We start from the raw sequence: 14,641 nt of genomic DNA, 5'->3' as shown, positions 1-14,641 counted from the left end.
AACCAACAGAAATCCAATGAAAAGCTGAAGAAATACTGAAACAGAGCATAAGCAATCCTATAATTGACATATTAAACATAGGAACTACCCACTACAGTCATACTTACAACAATAGTAGTGAAGCTATGGTCCCTCAATATTTACAGCAATAGCAGTAGAGTCTATGGTCCTTCTTAATCACTTTACTAATGGGCTCCCTATTCCTTTACTGATGGATCTCTTTGAAACTACTTCATTACAGTACAGCCCTCCTATCTTAGTAAATAGCCCTCTTGAATAATTCAGTTTTGCATCATTTGTGGAAGGCCAGGAGAGTGGGAGCTTTCCTAATCTCCTCAGGTAGACCAGATGTGCACAGAGAATGCATGTGTATGGGCAGCTGTGGATTTTGCCCATGTGCAAGGTGGCAACTGTAGAAGGCCCAGTTCAGATGAGCGAAGCTGCCATGGTGGAATACAGGGTAGTCATATAGACATGACGGACCAAGGACTTGAAGAGCTTTATAGATGATAGCCAATACCTTGAATTGGGCTTGATAACTCATAGGTAGCCAATGGAGTGACTGTAGAATGGAAGTAACATTCATGGGCCTCCTAGCTCCATGCAATGTCCCCTCATATTGACTATATCAACCTATACTGTGCTTATCAGGTATCTTTTCATACGGACAGTTTTCAATTTACACTGCGTAATCCACTCAGAGTCTCAGATAAGGTGGACTATAAATACAGTAAATAAATAAATCATAAAACTAAGTTCTTGAAGGCAATTACATACATCATTTCCTTCTGTCAATGAGCAATAAGCACACAGGATTCCAAATTAGAAAAAGGTTCTAAAGATAAACAATATAAAGTATTCCCTTAATCCAAACAGTTCAGGACACTGGCTGTTTCAAGAGCATATTCCCTTCTAACTTTGTACCTGTGGTAGTCCAAGACCACCACAGAACAATTCAATAAAAAACATAAAACATCACTGGTAGCATGCTCCTAGTTTTTACTTTGATTCTTTCATGGCAGAATCTACACTACAATTTCTAAATCTGGCTTCCATACCCATAATTCAAAACAAGGTTACCAAAAACACAATCCAACCCAAGGTGCATCCTCAATATACTACATTAACCTATATAAAACCCACTACTTTGAGGAGGTAATAAAAAAACTTAAATCTCTGCCTCCCACCTTTGGCCTGTGCTTATTTGAAACCCAATTCAGAATTGAAAGATATTTGCTTTGTTCTCCACAAGTTATCAACCCAGACATTAGCTTTACAGCATGAAAACTGCTTCTGCATAGTCTGGTCCCATGTCACATGGTAATGTGCGTACAGAAGAGCCGGGAGGGCAGAAGTTGATGCAGCTTTTGCCATTCTATTGGCATAAGAAGCAATCATATCATCCCATTTGTCTATACGGTTCTTACTGTCACGTTACTGAAGGAGTGCAGGTTCAAGCCACATTGAAATGCCACCCACACCTCAGATGTCATGTCTCAATTGTTACTTTAAAAATAGTAAGGAATGGATGAGCTGTATGCCTTCTTGCTTTCTTTCAGCTGATTTTAAAAAGGAAACTTCTCCCTCTTTGGCAATGTCATAGATCCATCTGGATACAACCCAGCAACATAGAAGCACTAAGCAAACAGGGTCTGCTCATTCATGTCAAAAAACAAATACAAATAAATAGTTTTCCTTAACACCAAAGTAAATAGGGCAGCTCTTGTCCATGGGGTCCAGCATGCATATCAGAACTTTGGGTTGTGAATATATGCCAATTACCATAATCTGAGACTTAGCATAACCACAGAATTACTACCAGTACACTACGCTACAATACAACCAGCATGAAAGATTATCGGTTTGTCAAAAAGGTATGTTAATTTTAGATTCGGTTTTTATTTAATTGCCAGTCTAGCAATTTCATATTAGATCCACTGTTTATAGTTTCTCTTCTGAAAGCAATCAGGAAAATCACTTATACCACAAACTCTTTCAAACTCTGTACTGGAGCACAGGGCTGAGAAGTAACTTGAAAAATGCATGCACCACCCTATCCCTAGTGGATCAGAGACTTTTGTGTATCACTGATCCTCCATCTCTTTGCTAACGGGCAGTGACATCATCCCAAGAAAGGACAGAAGAACAACCAGGATTACCTTACATGGCCTGTGCTATAGCTAACAGGTGCAAGGAAATCCCAGAAAGCAATAAGCAAAAGGAAGAACAGAATGTCAGGAGGCAGTGTTAGCTAGATTATCCTGTAGATGGAAGGCGTATGTATGTCTGCCCATTGGCTGGACAACAGGTCAAGGAAATAATTTCTCTTTGGAGAGCCAGCAATTTTAATAGCGGAACAAAAAATGGTATTCTAAGTGAAAAGTTCGGAAAACACTACCTAATATGCACTCAATGGAACTTCCTTGTATTTAGGTTAGAAACTAGCTCATTGCTCCCAGAGATATTGAGAACCTCCTTATCTATAAAATATACTATGAGCTTTCTACAACAAAACACACTGACTCTGATCTGAAGGTGCATTTCAAGAAATTTCCATGGATTTAATCAAGAATATTCACGATTTGCCCAAAATGGCACACCTTCCACTTCCACAATGACAAGAGCTATAACTTGACTGATATGGTGCTAGAACAGATCAAAATCCACCATCTCTTCAGTACAGGTGCTTGATGGCCCATATTTATTCCATGCCCAAACAAATAGCAATTTTGAGCCAGATAATCCCTTCATCTCACAAACCTGAAGAATTTTAAAATGAGAAGCAGGGTCCAAGAATGCCATCACTTTGTAACTCCAACACACAGCTTTTAGGATAATTCATACACACTAACGCCCAAGTTTTCAAGATTCCCATTACCTTCTGTCTGCGTCCCCTAGTGAACCCCATTCCCTCAACACGCAATCTTCAAAGCGCCTCGTAAAAACCTCAATCATCCTATAACACTAGTACCGATTTCCGGCTCATCCCGTCCCTTCTCTGTCTCCTACAGACTCCCCCTTGCTCCAACCTCTTATTCTTCACTGGCCTTTACCTCTTGTGGGCTCTCCTCGCACCAGTGCACAGTCTCCAGTCTTCCCTTCTCCGGAGCCCTTCCTAAACAAGCAATCCCACTCTCCACCGCAGCCCCCACCTTTCTAGAAATGCTTGACTCCCCACCCTCTCAGCCCCTTCCACGTATCTCCCCTCCCCCAACCCCGCGGGTCCCAGGGCGCTTTCCCAGACAGGCCACTGTCATCCAAGCGGAGGGGCACTTCCCCCTTGAATCCCCCTTCAAATCCCCCCTTACTAGGCCGCGCCCGGGCAGGACTGATCTCCAAGTTGAGGTCGATGCGTCGCCGGGCCTCCCTGTTCTCCTGTTTCAGCTTGGCCTCCAATCGGGATAGTTTCTGCTCCAGCGAGGACGCCGCCATCTTCCCCCCGGAGCCGCTGACGCCGCCGCGCAGCCAGAATACACAAACACCAGAATGCGCAGGCGCCACATGAACCGACCAGGCCACCGTAGCTCGCCCTACCCCCTCCCTTCACCCAATGCTTGTTTTGCCTCACAGCTTTTCCTCTCGCGCATGCGCAGGGTTGTGCAACGTTGCCGACCTCAGCAGCTACGCTGCATCTATCCACTCCCACCAGTACAGCCTGGAGATCTATCACAACGCATGCGTGCATCTACTAATATTTGATAGATAGCGTGATGGGTAATGGAACAGAAAAGTTCTCTAACGGACGGATCCTTCAAGAACAAATAAGATCTCGTGTCATGAGGCCCGGCGAAAACGAATCCGTATCCCTGAACACCTTTTTTCTTGTATTTTAGCTGCGGGGCTCGCTTTTCTTACACAGCGAGTGTTTGCCTGTCCCTTGACTTTTCCCGTTTGTCGCTACCTTGCGCGGTGGAATTTTCAGAGAGCCTGATCGAAGGGGCGGATGGGGAGTGAAAGTGCTTTTTCTCAGACCTTATTGTCTGAACGTCCCACCTCCGAAAAACGAAAACCCTCAAAACTACTTTTCAACCCTTTTCATATATAAAAGTGGCCAGGCTCTTCTTTGACATACACCCTTTACCTCACTTAAGTATGCATTTCACTCTGATTATTGCCCTCCTTACACATTATTGATATGAAAAATAGAAATAATTGACATACTAGAATTATAATGCATTCTATATTCTAAAAATGTTGAAGAAACTATTCCTGGATGGCATACATCTTTTCAAATGGATAAAAATCCATTTGTACATGACACTTTCAAATGCAGTGCTCGGGAAGAACACCAATTTATGTACAAAATAAGAAAGTGGTGTTTTAGACCAGTATATATTAATGTTGAAAAATATGGATACAATTTTCACTGTACAGTGAAGATTTGCTTTCATCTGTCAACAAACTAAAACATGTATCTTCCTTTGTACCCAAATATGTGTTAGATGGTGTTCTTTGGTGAAGTTATGCATGTCTGTATATCTGCAGACTGCATCTAATTACCAGCATTACAATCAGCAGGTGAGGCTATTTTAACATTGCACATGCTATTTTATTTCTGCATGAACTATACAGAAACATTTTTCAAACAGTTCATTTGGTTTTTGAAAATGGATCACTTTGATGTATTTCTAGTACCTAAAAGGGTATTGCCCAGTACAGTTACCCAAGACCCAAGGATGAAAATGCAAATTTCTGATGATTTTTAACTGAAAATTGAAAAGATTATGTGGAGAAAAATTTATAACCTTTATATCTTTATTTGTGAATGCTCTTTATATTTACACGGATGATGTGGTAAGAATAGTGTGCACAACTTGATTTCTTTGTTAATATCTCAGTTAAATCGTCATAATCCCAAACCACCCAGCTGAAGTTTGAATTAGGGCTCTATGGCTGAGTTAGTTTCTGTGGTATATACTAAATGGCACTTTTTTATAGCTCATGTGATCTGAATATAAGACTTTCATCGTAAAGATGGATGTGTCAGTTATTCTGTGCCATAGCAAGGGACACTAAGTTTTTATCACACAGATGAGATCAGAAAAGATGTTCTTCATATGGAATGCTGTGTTCTCAACATCTACTCATCTTCAATAGAGTGCATAGATTTGGCTTTTTTATATAAAAGCAGGGGGAGGACCCCTTGGTTTTCCTTTGTCTCTTAACTATGTCACCCAGGGTCAACTGAACTCCTTCAAAGGTCAGAAGCACAATGTCCTTAAAGATCTCTGTTTTTCCAACCAGCATCACTTCCATCTTGTCTGGGTTGAATTTCAATTTGTTTGCTTTTAACTAATTGACCGCTGCTGTCAAGCAGCAACTCAGTACCTCTACTGCATCACCATGGGATTTGGATAACAAGATAGAGAGCAGGGTACCATCCGCATATTAATAGCATCCAATTCCATAGCTATGAATGAGTTCTCCTAAAGGGTTTACATAGAGGTTGAATAACATGGGGGGATAAGATTGTATTTTGTGGTACCTTACAAGATAATTCCCACACTGAGGATAGCTGGTCTTCAGTAGCAACCGTTCGAGACTATCCTATGAGGAATGATTTAAACCAGTTAAAGTCACATCCCTCGATACCTGTTTCAGCCTCCAAATGCCTCAACAGGATGGCATGGTCTACTGTGTCAGAGACTGCAGATAGATCTGGGAGGAGCAACAATGAAGCGTGGCCTTTATCTACATTCAGGTGGAGGTCCACAACTAGAGCCTCCATCCCACAGACAGGCCTGTGGTGGTGGAAAGTGCCCTCAAATCATAGCTGACTTATGGTGACTCCAGGGTGTTTCAAGGCAAGAAACTAACAGAGGTAGTTTGCCATTGCCTGCCTCTGGAACCCTGGTCTTTGTTGGAGATCTCCCATCCAATTACTAACCTAGGCGGACCCTGCTTAGCTCTCAAGTCAGTAACCAGACTGAACATGGTTCAAAGCACAAGAGTTGTTCAAGAAGGCCTGGAGTTGGTCAGCTACTGTTCTCTCAACCACTTAGCTCAGAAAGGGCAGATTAGAGACATCACTTTGATCCGAAACTGCAGATGAAGAGGGTATTCTCTAAAAGCAACAAGAATTTGTCTAAACTTCTTAAGAATACTAAAAGTTGGCTAAACTTCTGTAGGATCTCTATGACTTCCATCTTCCAGGAGAGATTTAGCTAGTCTTAGTATTGTTAGCATAGCATGTTAATAGACCAATGAGGATTGATGGGGGTGTTGCTCAGTTAGTGTTCTCATACATCTGGCAACTTCCATTCTGGGATCTTTTCAAGCTTCGGAACCTTTGCTTTCTGCGACTCTTATCTACTCTAAAGTTGCTGCTATGCATGCTGCAGCAGCTCATGATCAAGGCTAAGATTCAGCAGTCCACTCTCACTCATAGCAGAAAGGAAAATGGTAAACCGCCACGAATACAGTTGGTTACACTGATCAGCCATGTGCAGCAAGAAAGCAAAGTCATTGTACACATCTGGAATGTTACAAATGCCCCTCTTCTCTTGCACTTGCTTAAAGGAATACTTCTGCAGTGGCTGCCACGTTAGCCACAAAAGTGGGTAAGCCCCAACCACCCCATAGAGGACTACTAATATTAGGTAGGTAGCCATCAACTTTTGCAGGATGAAAGCGAAGCTGTGGGTACAAAGGAAAGTAGAGTAGCCAGTGAAGTTTTCTGTGTCCAGACAGCAAATATGCTTGAAAGAGATGGCCCCTACAAAGATGGAGGTATAGCCTAGTACAGTTAGGATCTTTGCAACTTTGAAAATGGTCTGCCCTGTGTAAACCATGTAAATCAAGTTGGTACCTTCAGTGTGTGTCCTAAATCTGCAGATCTTTTCAAAGAGTGCTCGGGCCTGCTCCCTGTCCTTCCAGTCTAGAATAGGAGAGGATGAAGGAGAAATGAATTGTTCTTGACACACTCCAATGTTGAAAGGTTTGGACAGGCCAAGGAAATGCTGGCAGGCCATTTCCGAGAGAGCCTTAGTAGTCCAAGGTGACTCAAAGCATTTCCTGAGGATGGATAAGAAGTGTTCAATCTTCGATGAAGTCTTAGGATACCTGAACCAGAAGTTGCTGCTTGCCATCAAGAGCAGAGAGTTGACAAGTGCCAGATAAGGAAAGTACTTGGAGAACCAGGGCAAAGCTTTCTGATAGCAGATATGGCTGATATACAGATACTGCTGGTAGTCAAGTTTGATTGAGCGGCCACTGTTTGCAGCAGAAAATGCATCACTGGTGGCATGAGCTGCAATTCCAGGGGTGGTCATAGCTGCTACGGTTTCATTGAGCCTGTTATTCAGCGGCAAGCAGGTCATCTGATCAACAGATATTAGCAGAGTGCCTGAGAGCAGAGAAACCATCAGCATCAGCAGTACGAAGAAGTCCATCAGGACATCCCACCAAGGCTTTAGAGTCTGGAAACGGACATGGCTGTCATTGAGAAATGTCACTTCTGTCAGAGTAAACATAGCTAGGAAAAAATAGAGAATAGGAATTTAGTAAAGGTTTTGGCCATTGCACTGAATTATAGTAAATCTAATGGAATAATTGGTGGTTCCACCTTTGAGTTTGGATCTTGTTCAGAGATGGATAGAGGTTTGCAGCAAATTAAAAAAAAAAACAGAATTCTGAAACATTCAGAACCATAGGAATAGGCTGGACTGTCACTGGAAGAGGAATTTTTCCACCTCCTAGGCTACAAGTGAATGCATGCTCCATCCATTTCAGGGAAGCAATTGAGGGAAAGTGATGAAGAGGAACAGGATGTCAGGTGCTCAGGATCACCTGTCATGCCCCTGCAGCTGAAGCTGATGCGATTGTAGTGATTCTGTCTGTGATTCTGTCACTGGGGTGGGAAACTGAGAATGGGAAGTGGTTGTTGATTCCTGCTGTAATCTCTCCCCAGTCTGGGAACCTGCCTGGCCTTGAGAAGTCTATGAATCCCACAGCCTGATTTCCTGCTGGCAGAGTTGAGGACTGTTAGAAGGAGGAGTGGGGGAATTAGGAGTAGCCATGGGGAACCTTTATCTGCTTTAGGCTTGTCTGTAGCTGCCAGTCCTAGCAGGGATGGCGTAAGAGCATGAAACTGGCATCTTATCAATAAAGAACTGTAGCTCCTGAAGTGAAGTCTTTTGAGAGTTGCCTGGCATCCTTACACAAGAGAGATTTGTTTTCTTAATCATAATCAAAGGCTCATTCACGACGTCTGACTGTTGGTTGTCCAAATGAAAACCTTCCCCACCCTGTTTTGAAAGAACAAGTATCATTTCTAGCTTTTGTCATCACAGAACTGTCTAGGCATTCAACCCCCTGGCCACCGTTCCAAGGGCTGCTCACAGCCACTCAGACCCCTAACATCCCTCCTGGGCAGCTTGAACTACCTGTTTCACTTGAGATATACCAGTCTCTGGGTTCTTTCTTTGGGTGGATTTGCACACAGCTGGTCAGTGACTCAAGACACAGGCTTTTTTATATATATATACCATATATATACCATATATATACCATATATATATATACCATATATATATATACCATATATATACCAGAGAGAGAGAGAGAGAGAGAGAGAGAGAGAGAGAGAGAGTTGTTTATTAGCTTAGAAGAGTGTATGCAGGATTGCAGGAATCACTCTACTAAGGCACAAGCAAAAAGGCAATAAAATAACAAACAACTTGTCTATTCTTTACTAAACTTATCTGACTAAAAACATAAGCTTGCTAACTTGCATTTCTCTGAAGAGGCTTGAGGCTCATACTCACAAACAAAGTCCATAAACCATGCCAGGCAGGTCTGGTCATTTCAGGCCTGGCATGGAGCAAAGTCTCTCACATGCTGATGGAATAAGGTAGCATTAGGCTTGCCATTCCCCCGCTGGGGGAGGGGGATCCCTGCTCCCACCTCCTCCCCCCATCCCCATTTACCTGGCCAGTGGGGGGACGCACCCCTAGGGTGCCCCCTAGTGGCGCAGGGGAACCCTGGGCAGCGCGGTGTCCCCCCGCACCCTGCTGCAGTGCACTCCTGCACCCTGCAATTGGGCCCACAGAGGGGGCCGATTCAGCCCTTTGGGGAGTGTGTGCGCACTCCCAGGCTGCCCTTTGACCCTCGTGATGATGTCACTTCCGGGAAGTGACATCATCACGCACACCAGGAGCACACACGTACTACACGTGTGCACGATGGAGAGCTCTGGAGCCGGTGCAAGGTGTCAGCATTCCAGTCTCCCGCCCGGGGGCTTAAGGGACCTGGCAACCCTAGGTAGCATAGAACGATCCAACAAAGTCTCAGTGAGAGTGTGTAGCGTGATGATGTGTGCAGCAAGGAGCCATCTTTTTTATGGGTGTTAGCCAATTAGAGGCACACTTGCTATCAGCGTTGCTTGCCTGAGAACAGAGAAGGAAGACATGCAGAGCCAAGACTCGCTTGTATCTCAAGGACACCTTGCATGGGCAACAGCTCACAGTTGCACTTAATTAACTGAGCTGCACATTCCACTCCCAGGGTGACAAGGCAAAACTGGGCCTGTGAGATCTCAGAAGCCTGAACCAATGTACTGAGTTGGGCTCAATATGGCTCTGCTAGACAAGAACTAGGAGACAGAAATTTTTTATGTACTGGGCTGCATGGTCCTATTTATTTGGATTAGTTTATCATGAAATCCAATGAAAATTGTACATGGTATATGTTAGCCTGTATCAGTTATGGCTCATTAAGTCTGCTTATAATTTTCTGTAACAACTCGAATCAGACATTTCTCTTTTTCACTATCCTAAAGCACAATTAGTGACCTTGTGAAATTCAGCCAGCATAAATCAGCTCTGATAACCATTTAAGTTATTTTCATGAACTGCTATTTGTCTGCCTTTGTAAATCCCAAGAAACGAACACTGACTGTGTAATTGGGAACTTGCTTTTAACTTTTATTCTAGTACAATTTTCACTTTTTTCTTTATTTATTTTAGTATCATTTGTATGCAAAGTGTAATGTTGTGGGGATAATAACAACATACTTTGTAATAAAATACTTTATAAACTGCTCTGAGTGGGTGTTAAGTTGCCCTGAAGGACAGTATATAAATTGAATGTTGTTATTGGTATTATTATTAGTAATTATTAATGATAACAGCATACAACATACACCATTATTATTAGTAGTAGTATTAGTATTATTTAGTATGAAGAGAAACAGACATTAAGCAAGATGGAAGAGCTTAGAAATGTGCTTTTCTGCAAACTGCCTCTAATGGAAGCTCTCAGCAGCACCCCGTGACATACAAACTAGAACTGGGTTCAGTAAGGGTGCCTTTCCTGGATACGTCTTGTTAAGAGATGTGGAGAAACACCGTTTTGTTTGTGGATTTAACTTTCTATGGGCTGCAATGTGGAGGGGCCATTTCCAGAGTAGAATTTGATTTAGAGAGAGAGTCGGTTGGTGGAAGGGAAAGAGGGAGGAAGTTGACAGCTGAGGGAGAGATGACTCTGAGGGGAGATGTAGGTCTAATGTAACCCTAGGTAACAAAGTATCGTGCCTGCCCTACACAATATCGTTACCACAAGATGTATCTTCCACCCAGCCTTTTATATATATATATACACACTTGATATCCAGTGTGGGAGACAGTCTTGCTGTAGTGAGCTCCCACAGAGAGGTGGAAGAATGACTATTACTTTAAATGCCCACAAGAACAGGGAAGAAATTGGTAAATTAAGCACTTTGTTCCTTCATGCTGAGAATTGTAAGAGGGGTCAAATCCCAGCCTTTTAAAAGGCAACCTAAAGCTTTCACCCCTGTCATCCTTTTGCCACTGCCAGCATTGCAGGGCACAAGTCTAACTCTCAGCCATATGAGATATGTTTCTTCCTTGTTTGCCAGTGGCTAGTCTAAAGGTTGGATCTGTCATTACAGTCATCACATTGCCCCCCCCCCCAAAATGTTGAAGAAACATTTTCTACAGCTAAGTGCTGCCACTGCTTGCCCAGGTTAACTGATGAATCTGCCTCATTGAGTAGCAATGGGTAACTGCTCTGGTGATAAAACTGATCTCTTGCTAGTTGCGGCACAACTGCTTAGCTGTTACAGAATGTTTTCTCTGCTTCCCACTATCCTTAAATATCCTTTAGAAGGAAGAGTTGTGCATGTACACAACTTTGTTGGGATGAGGTTATACGGCCTGGTCTTAGTTTGTGTGCCAGGCCAGCTTCCCTCCCCAGCCTGTCCTACTTTCTTTTCCAACCTGACAACTCTCATCCCTCACCTGCAGGCATGTGATATTCTCCTTCACGTATTCTCTTTGTTCTGCTGTTGTCAGTCTCTGAGGATCCTTTTCTCTCAGGCCGTTTCTCCTTTGGTTGTGCTTTGAGTATGCACAGAACTCTTACTATAGTTCTCAAAGCAAGTGGCTTTATCCCATCTCCATGGCAACCGCATGCTGGAGAAAAGGGTTGGAGTGAAAAACAAGGCTAGTTGCCCAGGACGCTAGGCTCATTTCCTTTCAGAGTTATCATTGCCAGTTATAATTTGCTCCATGTTTTTATTGCCTCTTCTGTGATTCAATATGAAGATAGAAAAGAAAGGGATTAACAAAAACCTATAAACAAATGCTATTATTAAAACATTTATTTTTTAAACTCTGAAGGGCTCAGGCAGCATATTTAGTTCCCTCCCCCTGCCCCATTTTATGTTTTACATTTTTTAAAATATCTCTTTATTTTGCAGTTAAATTCTCAAACTGGTTGCAACAATAATAAAAACATCATAAAAAATAATTGTAAAATCACAACCAGCAGCATAAAGAAATAAACAACAGAAAAATCCAGTTTAAATTTTGCTATCTGATGTTAGATGGCAAATGCCCAGAAAAAAAAAGTCTTTACTGGTCCCTGGAAGAAGGCAAGAAAAGGGGAATTCCCCTCAAAAATTCAGCGGAATGAGCACCACAGTGCGGGGCTATCACTGATAAGGCCCCACTCCTGGTGCTAATCTTGCATCTACTTGAGGTGGAATCTTGAACAAGGCTTCATTTGTTTTTTTGTTTTAAAACAGGAGGGTTTATATAGGGGCAAAAAACAACTCTCTCATAGAGTTGAGAGAGTTTTGACACTGAGAGATCCCTGTCTTTTGGTGCTACACCTCTGAAGATGCCAGTCACAGCTGCTGGCGAAACGTCAGGAACTACAATGCCAAGACCACGGCAATACAGCCCGAAAAACCCACAACCACCATCATTCTCCGGCCGTGAAAGCCTTCAACAATATAACTTTCTCATACCTTGGGCCATTCTATTTAAAACTTTAAAGGTTAAAACCAGCACCTTGAATTGTAACTGGAAATCTTTAGATGTTCCTTCATGATTATACCCATCAAGAAATTGGTAGCAGCATTTTGACCAGCTGAAGTTTCCAGACAATTTTCAAAGACAGCCTCATGCAGAGTACATTACGCTAATCAAGCCTAGAAGATACAAAGGCATGAATGATAGTGGTGGTGTCAGTAGTGTTTGACCACCCTCAATTGATAAAAGATGCTCCTAGTCACACAATTGCTATCTGGGGTTGCAGAAGCAAAGCAGGTTCAAAAAAGAACCTTCATATAGTGAACTCCTATATTTTAGGAAAGTTGTTAGTCTGAATGGACCAGGTGGGCCAGATCTCATCAGATCTCAGAAGCTAGGTAGGGTCACCCCATGTCAGTATATGGATGGGAGACCACCAAGAAAGTCCAGGGTTGCTACACAGAGGCAGGTAATGGCAAACAACCCCCTTTCCACCACTGCCACATTTCAGGAAGAGCCTAATACCATATAAAAGGTATTTTGGTGTAGTGGTTAAGAATGTGGGACTCTTATCTGGAGAACTGGTTCCCCTCTCCTCCACTTGAAGCCAGTTGGGTGACCTTGGGTCAGTTACAGCTTCTAGGAGCTCTCTCAGCCCCATCCACCTCACAGGGTATTTGTTGTTGTGGGGATAATAATAACATACTTTGTAAACTGCTCTGAGTGGGTGTTAAGTCATTCTGAATGGCAGCATATAAATTGAATGTTGTTATTATTAATGTTATTAAAACAGAATTTCTCCTACTAACTGGTTCTTCTGCAGTGCAATCATAAGCATGTATACTTATTCCCAGTGCTATGTGTGCTTAATATTGCCGTCTAATTTCATTGATTTCCATGGATTTAGAGTGGAGTAACCTTGCATAGGATTATGTTAGTCTCTTACTGATATCTGTTTTGGCTGGACAGAGTTGTAATTTATTGACCATCATCCAAATCATTGCTGACCCTTCATAGATATGAAAAGCATTGGAGCCAGAATGGTATCAGAATGGATGGGTTCCATGGAAAAGAGCAATAGTCTCCCAGCTACAACCTCTGGGATCTTTCCCACAGAAAGAATTAGAACTACTTCAAAATAGTGCCTCTGTGGTGGTCACTTGGACAGACCAGTGAGGAGGCATTACTTTAAACAGCCACATGGAAATTGGAACATCTTTGTCTGAATTACAGCAATGCATTAACTACTATATCACAGTGTTGCTTGGTAACTGAATGCTTCCTTTTCAGCTTTGCAATGCACAGTGCTCAATATCTAAGGAGATATTGAGGTTTGTTTACTTATTCCAGGTTCAAAGTGAAACCCTGTATTTCCCAGCTGATAAACAATGTATTAAATAGGTTTTTTATTTAAAGATAATCTAATCAGGTACAGGGCTGTGATTCAGTGGTATAAAACATCTGCTTGGTGTGCATAAGATCCCAGGTTCAATCACCAGAAAGGATCAGATAGCTGGTGATGTGAAAGAAGACTTCTGCTTCACATCCTAGAGAGCCACTGCCAGTCTGAGTAGACAATACTCAGGGCTCATTTTGAGGGGGAACATGCCGGAACACCGTTCCAGCAGTTCTCCAAAGAGGTCACTTGTCTGGTGGCCCTGTCCATCTGAATGTTGGCCATTCTGGGCCCTTTTCGGCCTGGATTGGGACTGAAACGGCCCAGATCACGACCAAAACAGCCTGGATTAGGTCAGTACCCGGCACTGACCCAATCCGGGCCCAAAATGGCCACTTCCAGCCATTTTGGGACCTTTTGGGCCACGATTGGGGCCAAAACGGCTGGGATTGGGTAGGGGAGGGTTTCCCTGCCCAGCACCGACCCAGTCCGGGCTGTCTTGGCCCCGATCTGGGCCCAAAAGGACCACTTTCTGCCATTTTAGGCCCTTTTCGGCTGGGATTGGGACAGAAACAGGATCGGGGCCAATCCTGGCCATTTGGGGCCCCTTTCAGCCATTTTGGGTCCAATTTGGGCCCAGGATGGCCAGGAATGGGCCCAAAACAGCCAGGATTAGTCCCAAAATGGCCACGATCGGGCCTCTGACGGGTGGTGGATCACTCTCCCACTCAGCAGCGGCCCGATCCTGACCATTTTGGGCCCCTTTTTGGCCATTTTCAGCCCCTTTTTGCCATTTGGGCCCAATTTTGGCCCTGAATGGCCAGGATTGGGTCCAAAACAGCCAGGAACGGTTTTGTCAGGGGGTGTGACATATGCAAATCAGTAATGCAAATAACACACTTCCAGTGATGTCAAGGGGCGTGGCATATGCTAATGAGTTATGCTAATGTGTTCCTGCAGCTCTTTTTCT

At 43.2% G+C, this 14,641-nt stretch overlaps 2 protein-coding genes across 3 annotated transcripts in view; both read right to left on the bottom strand.

Moving 5' to 3' along the window:
• MAP2K7 (mitogen-activated protein kinase kinase 7) overlaps positions 1-3,447 on the bottom strand; it is a 48,334-nt gene extending 44,887 nt beyond the window's left edge. Inside the window, exon 1 of one of the 2 annotated variants that reach the window (XM_054976188.1) lies at positions 3,309-3,447. In XM_054976188.1, the coding sequence (XP_054832163.1) occupies positions 3,309-3,432 (124 nt within the window). In that variant the 5' untranslated portion in view covers positions 3,433-3,447. The remainder of the gene's footprint in view (positions 1-3,308) is intronic. The other variant, XM_054976189.1, reaches the window with a different exon arrangement.
• A 2,879-nt stretch (positions 3,448-6,326) lies between these two features.
• LOC129327584 (volume-regulated anion channel subunit LRRC8D-like) lies at positions 6,327-7,472 on the bottom strand. The gene has a single exon (XM_054976337.1). The coding sequence runs from the start codon at positions 7,470-7,472 to the stop codon at positions 6,327-6,329; it is 1,146 nt and encodes a 381-aa protein (XP_054832312.1).
• Positions 7,473-14,641: the final 7,169 nt, after the last annotated feature.

Source organism: Eublepharis macularius, chromosome 4 (genome assembly GCF_028583425.1).
Source record: "Eublepharis macularius isolate TG4126 chromosome 4, MPM_Emac_v1.0, whole genome shotgun sequence".
NCBI classification, from domain to species: domain Eukaryota; kingdom Metazoa; phylum Chordata; class Lepidosauria; order Squamata; family Eublepharidae; genus Eublepharis; species Eublepharis macularius.
Note: the sequence above shows the minus strand (reverse complement) of the source record. Positions and strands in the feature narration are given on the sequence as shown.

Coding starts and splice junctions, on each gene's coding strand:
- LOC129327584 (XM_054976337.1), bottom strand. CDS start 7,472: ATGTTTACTCTGACAGAAGTGACATTTCTCAATGACAGCCATGTCCGT.